This window comes from Dipodomys merriami, unplaced genomic scaffold (genome assembly GCF_024711535.1).
Source record: "Dipodomys merriami isolate MVZ:Mamm:240054 unplaced genomic scaffold, mDipMer1.0.p SCAF_33, whole genome shotgun sequence".
NCBI classification, from domain to species: Eukaryota; Metazoa; Chordata; class Mammalia; order Rodentia; family Heteromyidae; genus Dipodomys; species Dipodomys merriami.
The window spans coordinates 4627455-4639845 of NW_027204826.1; the positions used below are offsets into that span (position 1 = coordinate 4627455).

The window sequence follows — 12391 nt, forward strand, 5'->3', positions numbered from 1 at the left end:
CCCACTTCTATTTCTGCTTAGACCCCAAATTCTTCATAGAAGAAAGATTTACCTCCTGGCAGGGTGTGGTGATCCATACCTGTAATCCCAACCTTAGAAGAGTCTGAGGTAGAAGGATCGTTCACAAGTTCTAGGCCAGCCTGTGCTACTAAGTTGAGACCCTGTCTGAAAAAACAAACAAAACACCATAACATGAAGGGTTCTGGTGCTCATACCTGTAATCCTAGCTACTCAAGAAGCTGAGATCTGAGGATTATAGTTCGAAGCCAGCCCAGGCAGGAATGTCTGTCAGACTCTTATCTCCAATGAAGCACAAAAAATGATGGAAGTAGAGCTGTGGCTCAAGTGATTGAACACTAGCTTTAAGCAAAAGAACTCAGGGACAGTGCTCAGGCCCTGAGTTCAAGTGCCAGGACCAGCACAAAACCAAAACCCTTCTAACAGCCTAAGCCCCTTCTTGCCCTGTCCCATCAGGATCTGCCTGCTGGTTGTGTCTTCATCATACTTGGCATTCCGCATCTCCCGGCTAGAAGAGCAGCTGTGCTCTTTGAACTGGGATGGGCCGGTCCCTGGGCACAGGTGAGGCCTTTTGGACTTGAGGCTGTTTGTCACCATGGCTGGATCTGACCCTGTTTGGGGGCTGGGGTGATGATCCTAAGCATGGCTGGGCATGTGTGTAGGCACAATGAGCCCAACCAGGGGAAGAAAGACTACACTGTCTCTTCTCCTGTGTGTACTTGCCTTCTGGATTTTTCTCTGATCTGAGCATCTTTCCTGTGTGTAGGTAACAGTGGCGTGGCCTTTGTCCCCACACAGTCTCCAAGAAGAACATTCTGGGTGCTAAGTCTTGTTGCTCCTATGCTGCAACAGAGTATGAGGAAAATATTCTAGATCCTTCATCCTCCTCCTCGTCTTCCCAGCTCTTCAAGATCCTTCCCTTAATAAGTGATTTCTCAAGTACCCGTTTACAAATGAACTGGCTCCTACAACTGCTGGACTTCAAAAAAGAAAAGATAGATGTTTGGGACCAGCTAAGGAATCCTGCACAAAGTTTCAGCTACCACTTAAATGAGAGAAAATAAAAAGTAGAAATGAGGGCTGGGAAGGTAGCTTAGTGGTAGAATGCAGGAGGCCCTGGGTTCGATTCCTCAGTACCACATACACAGAAAAGGCCAGAAGTGGCACTGTGGCTCAAGTGGTTGAGTGCTAGCCTTGAGCAAAAAGAAGCTTAGGGACAGTGCCCAGGCCCCATGTTCAAGCCCCAGGACTGACAAACTGGGGGGGGGGGAGAGTAGAAATGCACCTGTTCTTTGGAACAACCTGGCACACAGGCAGAGAGCCCTGGGGGCCCCTCAGGGGTAAAGGCCATGTTTCGATACCTGTGAGGGAGTTCAGAGCCCTTGGGGGACAGAGGGTGGGAGGGATGGACAGAGTCCAGAATCTGAATTGCCTGTCCCTCATGCACTGTGCTCTTGGCAGGCCTTGGGGACGTGTTGTTCTGGAGCCCATGGGCTGGGGCTGTTGACTGCATGGAGGGCAAGCTCAGGGTTAGGACTCCAGCAAGAGATGAATCTCTGTGTGTGTGTGTGTTTGTGTGTGTGTGTGTATGTGTGTGAGTGAGTACTGGGGCTTGAACTCAGGACCTGGTGCTACTGCTTAGCTTTTTCTGCTCAAGGCTGGTACTCTGCCACTTGAGCCACACTCCCATTTCTGCTTTTTGCTAGTCAACGGGGCCTAAGATTCTCTCATCCAATTTGTCTGCCTAGCCTGGCTTCAAACTGTGATCCTCAAATCTCAGCCTCCTGAGTAGCTAGGATGACAGCCACCAGCACCCAGCTTGGAAATTGTGTATATGTTGCAAAATTGTGATTCTCCTGTTTATGACAAACCCAGATAAGACTGGATGGACTGACGGGTGGAAGGCAGCTCCTTGAGCTCGACCTCGTGTCTCTCCTCATCCCACTTCCCAGGACTGAGCTTCGAGCTAGCACCAAATCTGTATATCTCAGGTGAAACTCGGCGCTCGCTTCCCTGCAGTGCCACTGGAATGAATACCTTTTTTTTCCCCCCTCCCTCATCACTCTTTACCATCATATTTTCAGGGACAGAATCTCCTTGCCCCAGCGCCTCCCCCCCCTGGTCTTTGCTGAAAGGTAGGGAGAATAAATCCATTCTCTGAGCCTTGCTAGTTTGTGCCAGGAGGGCCATATGAGATGCCAGGTTCTGCGTGGATGTGCCAACAGGCTGGCAAACCTCATCTCCAGCCAGAGCTCAGGCTCAGAGAGGGCAGGAGGTGAGATACAGGGTGGGTGGCTTTGGAGATGTGTTTGGGTGTGTGTGTGTGTGTGTGTGTGTGCAGGGATTGAGTTGTGGGTGTGGAGCCTGAGCCCTTGTGGGGTCCCCTGTCTGTCTCTCACTTGTTCCCCAGCCTCAGTCCCCTGGGACCACTGTGTGTTCTGTTTTGCTAATTTATAACGATGAGTATTTATACATTCCTGCTTGCTGGTGGACATTCTGCCAGTTTGGTTCAGCTCCCCTCGGCTTGCTCCTTTGATATCAGCCTTTAAAACATTCTAAATAAATAAAAAAAAACTTGATTTTTTTTCTCCCCTCTGGCAGTATGGAAAGTTCATTTGTATCCCTTGGCTACTCACTAAAGGTACTTTGACTCACAAGCTCATCATCCAGGAGAACCAATGGTGTCTTGAGTACTCTGCAAACCTCAAAGGACTTTTGGGGGCTGGGAAGGTGGCTTAGTGGTAGAGTGCTTGCCTAGCATGTATGAAGCCATGGGTTCGATTCCTCAGCACCACATAAACAGAAAAAGCCAGAAATGGCACTGTGGCTTAAGTGGTAGAGTGCTAGCCTTGAGTAAAAGAAGCTCAGGGACAGCACCCAGACCCTGAGTTCAAGCCCCAGGATGGGGGGGGGGAGGATGTATCGGGGGGGGGGGAGGATGTATGTGTGTGTGTTTGTGTGTGTGTGTGTGTGTGTGTGTGCACACATGTACACACGTGCATGCCTGTGTATGTGTTGGTCCTAGGCTGAACTCAGGGCTGGGCACTGCCCAAGTTTCTTTTGCTCAAGGCTAGTGTTCTACAACTTTTAGCCACAGTACCACTTCTGACTTTTTCTGTTTATGTGGTGCTAAGGAATTGAACCCAGGGCTTTGTGCATGCTAGGCAAGCACTCTACCACTAAGCCACACTCCCCGCCCTGACACTTCCAGTTTTCCGGTGGTTAATTGGAGATAAGAGTCTCATGGACTTTCCTCTCTGGACTGGCCTCAAACTGTGATTCTTAGATCTCAGCCTCCTGAGTAGCTAGGATGATAGGCATGAGCCACCAGTGTCCAGCCATCTTTCTGTTAGTTTATGGGAGGAAAAAGTCTCTCAGACTTTCCTGCCCTAGCTGGCTATGTTTGAACTGTGATCCTCAGATCCCAGCCTCCGGAGTAGCTAGGATTACAGGGGAGAGCCACTGGTGCCTGGCATCCTCAAAGGACTTTTTTCTGAGCTCACTTGAACCTCAGAAACAGGAGAAGTGAGGGCCACAAAGCAACACAGCCTCCACCTCTATTGGCTGGACCCATGAGAATAGGTCCCCATTTCCCCCAGCCAATGCCAAAGCAGTGTTCCTGGCTCAAACTTGAATCAGGAATTAACACATACAATTCAAAGCCAGAAAACTCCGAGGGCCTTTTCTATCACTTATAACTTGGGGAACCCAAATTCTAATTTGGGTCCTAACACCTTTTTTTTTTTCTGCTGACAATGTCCCCTCCTGCTATTTTACTCATTCAACAAAAATTGAGCCCAGACGATGTATTAGCTCCTATCTAGGTGTGTGTGTGTGTGTGTGTGTGTGTACATGTTATGTGATGTGACCCCCAAACAATTTTATATCTCATGTAAGTTCCAATAAATTTGTAAACAAATTTGTGATTGTGTTTGAAATTATGCTTAGATTCCATGAAGGAAAGAAACAGTGAGAGCCAGATGCTGGCGGCTCATGCCTGTCATCCCAGCTACTCAAGAGGCTGAGATCCGAGGACCATGGCTCAAAGCCAGCCCTGGCAGCAAAGTGTATGAGACCTGTTACCTCCAGTTAACCACCAAAAAGCTAGAAAGGGGAGCTGTGGCTAAAATGGTAAAGTACCAGCCTTGAATGAAAAAGCCATGGGAAAGTCCCCAGGCCCTGAGTTCAAGCTTCAGTACCAACACACACACACACACACACACACACACACACACACACACACACACACACACACACACACACACACACACACACACACACACACACACACACACACACACACACACACACACACACACACACACACACACACACACACACACCAGTAGTGATGGGGGATTGGCAGCTGGGTCACGGTGGCTCACACATGTAATCCTAACTACTCAGGAGACTGAGATCTGAGGATAGCAGTTCAAAGTCAGCCCAGGCAGGAAAGTCTATGAGATGCTTATCTCCAATTATCCCAAAACCAGAAGTGGTAGATCGCTAGCATTGGACAGTGCCCAAACCCCGAGTTTAAGTCCCACAACCAGCTTAGAGAAAAGGACGGGGGGGGGGGGGGGGGAAGGAGAGGGAGAGAGATTTGGCTTTAATTAGAGAACTTTGAGAAGGGTCTGAAGAATGAGGAATCAGTTCTGGGAGGACCAGGGAAAGGAATTTCTGGGAGCCGGATCCCTATCTCCAGAGCTGGGGTTGGGGTGGAGCCTCTGAGGAACAGCACTTGACTACATGACTCAGGGACCTTAAACCAGTGAGAGAGTGGCCTCCAGAGGTCAATGCAACAACATACACCAACCACTCACTCCAAAAAAAAAACAACCAGGAAAGGACTTCAATGGACATTTCTCTAAAAGGGAAAAACAGCTGGGCACCAGTGGCTTACACCTATAATCCTACTCAGGAGGCTGAGATCTGAGGTCGATGGTTTGAAGCCAGACCCGACAAGAAAGTCTGTAATACTCATCTTCAATGAACCACCAAAAGGCTGGAAGTGGAGCTGTGGCTCAAGTGGTAGAGCATTAGCCTTGAGCAAAAAATCAAGGGAGAGGACTGCACATACACATAAAATTATACAGAGGCTGGTGAGGTAGCTAGGCACAGAAGAGTTCGGGTTTTCTATGTTCCTGGGATGGCACACATTGTATCAAAAAGGTTTGAGGCTGGTATGGTGGCTTAGTGGTTGCTCAAGCTAAGTGTTTCCCCTTTGACAGGAAATAAAAGAAATAAAACACCTGGATATGATAAAAATGGACACTAAGGATGATCATCTATTTATCTGAAGAACTTGGAGAAATCAAACTAAGGTCTTCAAAATATTCTCAGGAAGGCATGCAATTACTTTTCTTACATTCAAGTTGAAATAAGCTAACTCTTGTGTGTGTGTGAGTATGCATTCTGGGTCTTGAATTCAGGGCCTGGGCACTGTCCCTGAGTTTTTTGCTTAAGGCTGGTGCTCTACCACTTGAGTCACACCTCCACTTCCAGTGTTTTGTTTTTTAAGTGAATGGGAGAGTCCCTCAGATTTGTCTGCTTGGGTTGACTTTGAACCTTGATTCTCAGATCTCAGCCTCCTGAGTAGCTAGGATGACAAGCATGAGCTATTGGTGCCTGGCTTGAAATGAGCTAAGTTTAATAACTGACTTAAATTTGAAGAGATACCTCAGGGATCCTTTAGCTGGAGGGCAAGGGTCCTGGGGAGTTCCAGCAAAAAGTTCTCTGGCGAATGAGCTCAGAGGGGACTTTAGCCCAGCGGGGAGGTTCTGGAAATAAGAAACTCCCCACCTGTCCGCAACCCCACACAGGCAGCCATGGCCCTCACACACAGTTGCGGATCATCAGGACATCTGCTACAGGTGAGCTCCTGCAGCCCATTCCCATTCTGCAATCCATTCCTAGCAGCTGGGCCTCAGAACCTAGGAGAAACGTCTCTGTCTTTGCCTCAATCCTTAGTCTTGGCTCTTTGAGGAAGAGATGGTGATTCCTCCACTAGGTGGCAGCAGAGTCCGGGAAGATTTCCTTCTCCGCTGTCAAGAGAAAGATCTGGGTGGAAACAGGCCCAGGCCTCTTCCAAGTCCAGCCAAGTGCTTCCCAGGGGACGAACGTCAGCAGGCTCAGAGGCCGATCCTTTCCAATGGAGCAGCTCAAACCCTGAGTTCTTTGGCTCCTCTGGTTCTCAGGTCTGATTGGTGGGAAGGCTGGATGGGCAGGCAGGGATGAAGTGTGTATGCTCATCAACTCAGGGACAAGGGCAGGAAGCTCAGCTGTTCCTTTGTGCCACCCCCCCCCCCCCCAACCTCCTTGCTGTGAGTGGCTACTTCTTTCAGCACCCAAGTAAGAGACATCTGGGCCTGTCCGCTGTGATTTCAAGGTGGTAACGGGTGCTCCTTCTCCTGCCTTACTCAGCTAACTTGTGTTGGACCCCAGAGCAGAGAGATTTGATTGTGTATGTGTGCATGCATGTGTGTATATGCCAGTCCTGAGACTTGAACTCAGGGCCTGGTTGCTGTTCTTGTGCGTTTTTGCTCAAGGCCAGTGCTCTACCACTAGAGCTGCAGCTCCACTTCTGGCTTTTTGGTGGTTCCTTGGAGATAAGTGTCTCACAGACTTTTCTCCCCTGGGCTGGCTTCAAACTATGATTCTCAGATCTCAGCCTCCTGAGCAGTGAGGATTACAGTCGTGAGCTACCAGTACCTGGCTGAGATTTGGAATTTAACAGTTACATCTGAAAGCAAAATAGAGGGAGGCCAGGACGCCTCTGGACTAAACCATCTAAAACAACAGGAGTGCCCCCTCTGTCCATCTGACCCCCTGCAAGACGAGGAGCACCTGGCGCCCAGCAGGGCCTGGCCGGCTGGGCCGCCTTTGTGTTGGCAGGGTTCCTTGGCTTTCTGGAATGTTCCTTCTTGTATGCCATTCAGTGCCTGATCCAAAGCCAAACTTGGGAGGCTTGGAATGTGATGCCTCCATTGGCTTCTTGCTCTCTTCAGCCTGGGGAGTGGCCAGGCCCAGGCCTCCGCGTCCTCAGCAGGCTGAACACCAACACTTGGGATGGGGTGGGGGCAAAGCAGAGAGGGCGGCATGTTGGTGTCTGATCCAGCTGGCAGCCTCGGAAACTAGGCTGCAGCGGGCATAGTTAGAAGCTGCTTGGTGGCTCGTGTCCATGGCCAAGGGGCAGCTTGGGCATTGCTTTGGGAAAACGTGACACCCACAGCCTTCGGATTCCGGGTGGTACAAAGGCATGCTCGTTGGGTATAGGATTTCTGATGGAAACTTTTTCTTTGCTGCTTGTTCCAAATACCAGGCTCTTCTGAATGGCCTGATCTCTAGAGCACAGGACTACATTTAAGCAAGTTATGACATACTGAGTCAGGGGTGTGCTGCTAGAGATACCACAAAGGCTATGGTTTTCTGAGCACTTAACTGCATACCTGGCTCTGTATGAGAGTGTGTGCATGGTCCTACGCATGTGTGTATGTGCTGATATGGGGGCTTGAACGTAGGCTGCTACTAGCTTTTTCATTTCAAGATTGGTGTTCTATTATCTGAGCCACATATCCAGGTCCAGCCTTTCTGGTGGTTATTTGGAGATCAGAGTCTCATAGATTTGTATGTCTGGGTTAGCTCTAAATCTCAATTCTGCCGGGCGCTGGTGGCTCTTGCCTGTAATCCTAGCTACTGAGGAGGCTGAGATCTGAGGATCGTGGTTCAAAACCGGCCCAGGCAAGAAAGTCTGTGAGACTCTTATCTCCAATTAACCACCAGAAAACCGGAAGTGGTGCTGTGGCTCAAGCAGTAGAGTGCTTGCCTTGGGCTGAAGAGTGCAGGGACAGGACCCAAGCCCAGAGTTCAAGCCCCACAACTGACAAAAAAAAAAGAAAAAGAAAAAGAAAAAAAAAAGAGAAAATTAACTGCTGCAGAGAAGATACAGAAAAAGACAATGTCCTTGAGAGTCTAAGTCCCAAGCTATGAGAGAGAGAAAGAGAGCGAGAGAGAGAGAAAGACAGACAGACAAACAGACAGAGGAGTTCCTAGAGTCCTAGGAATGTTTAGGAATGATGGTTCAGGAAATTTGGCCAGACAATGGTGCTCATGGTGGATAATGAATAATCTTTAGCTTATCCTCCTTGTCTAGCTCATGGTTTCTTAACTCTAGATCATGATCTCTTCAGCACTACAGATGTTCTGGGCTGGATAATTCTGTTATTGGGGTGGGGGGGTTATCCTGTGTGAGATGTTTAGCTCATGGCCTGGCTCCACCTGCCAGTGCTCTCCCAACTTCTGCTTGCACCAACCAGAATCATCTTCAGACACGACCAGATGTCACGTAGGGGAGCACAAGGCTGTTCCCAACCAGGAGTCAAGGGTCTGGATAGTGGGAAATTGAGTTTCCCCTCCCTCCCTCTCTTCTTCTCTTTATTTTAGTGTTAGTCCTGGGGCTTGAACTCAGGGCCTGGGCACTGTCCCTAAGCTTCTTGGTGCTCAAGGCTAGTGCTCTACCACTTGAACCACAGTGTTACTTCCAGTTTTCTGGTGTTTAACTGGAGATGAGTCTGGTGGATTTTCCTGCCCAGGCTGGCTCCAAACTTCTATCCTCAGATCTCAGCCTCCTGAGTAGCTAGAATTACAGGCATGAGACACTGGTATCATCAGGCCATTTGTGACACAGCTATTTGACTGTGTGGAGACACAAAACTAACTTCCACACTTGCTGTTAAGTCTTGAAGGCAGGACTTGATAGCAGTGCAGAAGGGAGGCCATGTTTCTTTTAGTCTCTGTCATGTGCTTTACACAGACCTTCATCCTTACAGCATCTGCCTTAACACACTCCCTTCAGGTTGCAGAAGAGGTTTTGTGTCTCAGGCTACCCCAGGTTCTAAGTTTATCACCGGCAGCTTAGATTTGATTAAAACTGCCACAGGTCTCACACCAGAGCATGTAAATTTCTGTAGTTATGTTCTCCTTTTCTATTTTAAAAGTGATGAAAGAAAACATTTTCACAGCAGAAGTTAGTAACTATGTAACCAAGACACCTCAATGAAACTTTACCACTCAGTTGATTGGAGGATATTGAGAATATGTATGGCAGTATCATGGCACACAACTAGTATATGCTAATAAATATAGTAAAATTATATAAATTAAAAAAACTATCTGAAACAAAAGCACAGTAAATATGGATATAGTAAAAATTATAGTATAGCTCGAGCAAGACCCATTCTCAAAGAAAATTATATTAAAAATGGATAAAGCATGGGCTGGGAATGTGGCTTAGTGGTAGAGTGCTTGCCTAGCATGCATATAGCCCTGAGTTTGGTTCTGACTCAGTACCATGTACACAGAAAAAGCTACAAGTGGTGCTGTGGCTCAAGAATGCTAGCCTTGAGCAAAAGAAGCTGAGGGACAGTGCCCAGGTCATGAATTCAAGCCACAGGACTGGCCCAAAATAAAATAAAATAAAAGGATAAACCATTAACAGAAATATGATCTACTGGTAAATTTAAAATTATTCTTATCTAGTTAGGACCAGTGCTGCTATACCTCATAAATTATTTGTTAATAAATAACCCCCACATACCTAGTGGAAATATTTGTGATTTAGACAGTAATAAAATAGAAAACACATTGACACTATTTTTTTTGTTCGGTCCTGAGTGCTGTCCCTGAGTTTATTCACTTGAGGCTAGTGATCTAACCCTTGAGCCACAACTTCGCTTTGACATGTTAAGTGGCAAAGTAGAGATAAGAGTCTTACTGTCTTTCCTGACTAGGTTGGCTTCAAACCATGATCCTCAGATCTTAGCCTCTTGAGTAGTTAGGATTATAGGTGTGATTCACCTACAAGTAGCTGATGCTATTTTTTTGGGGGGGTCCGGTCGTGGGGCCTGAACTCTGGGCCTAGGCACTGTCCCTCAGCTCTTCAGCTCAAGGCTCTGATGTTATTTTTTTAATGACCATCCAGAGTTGGGTTTAGACATGCTGACCATTCTCAATTTCATACTGAGACTGGGACAAATGTGAACATGGTTACAGGATAATACAACAGTAACTTTGAAAAGCAAAGTAGTTCAGTTTAATTCTAACCCTACTTTTAATAATCTGGTTTCCTTTTGAATATTGTGAGGTTGTATTTTGCCTAATAGTTCATTTCTTTTTGGAGCTAGGATCTTGTTATATAGCCCACACTGCTCTTCTTGGACTTACAATCCTTGTCTCAGCATAAAAAGTGCTGAAACTACAGGCATATACCACTATACCATGCTCAGAGTGGATCATTTTGACCCTAAGAAGTATTTAGACACAATACCACTAAAAGACCTTTTTCCTATTTTGTATCACATAAGAGTAACAGTGAATGGTGGAGCAGGTGCAGGATTCATGGCATTTAGAGTATTAAGTGCAATACTCCAAGTCAGCTCAAATTCCTGTCATTTCTAATAGTAACATTTACAAATGACAGAACTAGTTTTATGTGATACAGTCCAACCAAGCTACATATTTGGGTAAGTGAGACCTTACAATCTTTTTTTTTTTCTTTTTTGAGTCCAGTCGTGGGGCCTGAACTCTGGGCCTGGGCGCTGTCCCTCAGCTCTTCAGCTCAAGGCTAGCGCTCTACCACTTGAGCCATAGCACCACTTCCGGCTTTTTTTACTTATGTGGTGCTGAGGAATCGAACCCAGGGCCTCAAGCATGCAAGGCAAGTGCTCTACTACTGAGCCACCTTCCCAGCCCTTTTTTTTTTTCTTAAAGGACTTAGTTGACTTAGAAGTAAAACAAAAAAAGACTTACTCCTGGGATAATCTTAGGGAACTAGAAAAGACTGTTCTTAGTTGCATTAACTCTCAAGTGGGCGTATCTTGACATTTAAGCAAACAGACTTTGCTTTATCAGAAAGATGTGACAACTTCTCCCCAGGAAGATTTGACTCTTTCAAGTCTAGACCAGCTGCCTAAGTCAATAGTCATTGAAACAGAATTGCGCCTTCTTATCTTTACCAACTCCGGTGGCCAGTCAGGGACCAGAGTAGCTCCACTTGCTGGCCTTCATTACCTCTGTGGCTGATTACCAGTTCCTAATCATTTCCTGCCCGTCTTTCATTAGGTCTTCTTTTTATCCAAACCATGACATGAAATGGAAACTTTTTTCTGTAGCTTTCTCTGTGACTTGTTTTAACTCCTGTTCAACTCAGGCCTGCTACGCAACCTGTACTTTTTTACACTGTGGTGTTTTCCCCTTCTTGGCTAAAAGGAACTGAGTCTCTCTTTCTCTGTGGGTCACCGCTGGGGAGGTTATTTTGGGTTATGAGGGCTGGGGGGAAAGGAGGCTGAAATAAGTTTTATAGGTGAAGTAAACCTTTGGTTTCAAAATGAGATTGCAATCTCATTTTCATTAGGAACAGAAACTAATATGTGTTCCCAATTTACCTGTTGATGATTATTTGAAACAACTAAAGAAAAAAAATCAGTGGTTTTGGAGAGCTAGTATTTCTACATGCCCTTGGTTCCTTCCACATTTTAAAAATGCATCGCCTGCATTTTGAAGTAAGTGAAAGGGTGAGAAGTCACTTTCACCCTTTGGAGTTAAAAAATAACCAGCTGGGGCTGGGAAGGTGGCTCAGTGGTAGAGCACTTGCCTTGCATGCATGAGGCCCTGGATTCCATTCCTCAGCACCACCTAAGCAGAAAAAAGCTGGAAGTAGTGCTGTGGTTCAAGTGGTAGAGTGGCCTTGAGCTGAAGAGCAGAGGGACAGAGTCCAGGCCCAGAGTTCAGGCCCCCACGATTGACAAAAACAAATAAAATAACCAACCTGCCAGGTACTGTGGTTTATGCCTGTAATCCTAGCTATTCAGGAGATCTGAGGATCATGGTTCGAAGCTATCATAAGCAGACAAATTCATGTGACTCCTATCTCCAATTAGCTCCCCCCCCCAAAAAAAAAAAGCTGAAAGTGGAGCTGTGGCTCAAGTGGTAGAGCACTAACCTTGAGAGGAAAAAGTAAGGGACAATGGCCAGGGCTCTGAGTTCAAGTTCCAGAAATGGCAGAAAAACAAAACAAACAACCTCCCCCCCAACCTCTAACTTTCAGACACAATAATGGTCTTGAAGTCACCAGAACACAATAGAAAATGGTTCTGCCAGACCTAAGATGAAGAGTAAAAGCTGGTTATCAAAAAAGCAGAAATCAACAGCTAATCTTTTTTTTTTTTTTTGGTCGGTCGTGGGGCCTGAACTCTGGGCCTGGGTGCTGTCCCTCAGCTATTCAGCTCAAGGTGAGTTGCTCTACCACTTGAGCCACAGTGCCACTTCCAGCTTTTTCTGCTTATGTGGTGCTGAGGAATTGAACCCAGGGCCTCAT

General features: G+C 46.8%; 1 protein-coding gene across 6 annotated transcripts in view; it reads left to right on the forward strand.

Moving 5' to 3' along the window:
* Positions 1 to 2826, forward strand: part of Gramd2a (GRAM domain containing 2A) — a 29937-nt gene extending 27111 nt beyond the window's left edge. For 2 of the 6 annotated variants that reach the window (XM_070042959.1, XM_070042963.1), the window contains exons 11-12: positions 475 to 579; positions 785 to 2826. In XM_070042959.1, the coding sequence (XP_069899060.1) occupies positions 475 to 579; positions 785 to 788 (109 nt within the window). In that variant the 3' untranslated portion in view covers positions 789 to 2826. Of the gene's footprint in view, positions 1 to 474; positions 584 to 784 lie in introns of those variants that run through there. The other 4 variants (XM_070042961.1, XM_070042964.1, XM_070042960.1 and 1 more) reach the window with 2 other exon arrangements.
* The last annotated feature ends 9565 nt before the right edge of the window (positions 2827 to 12391 follow it).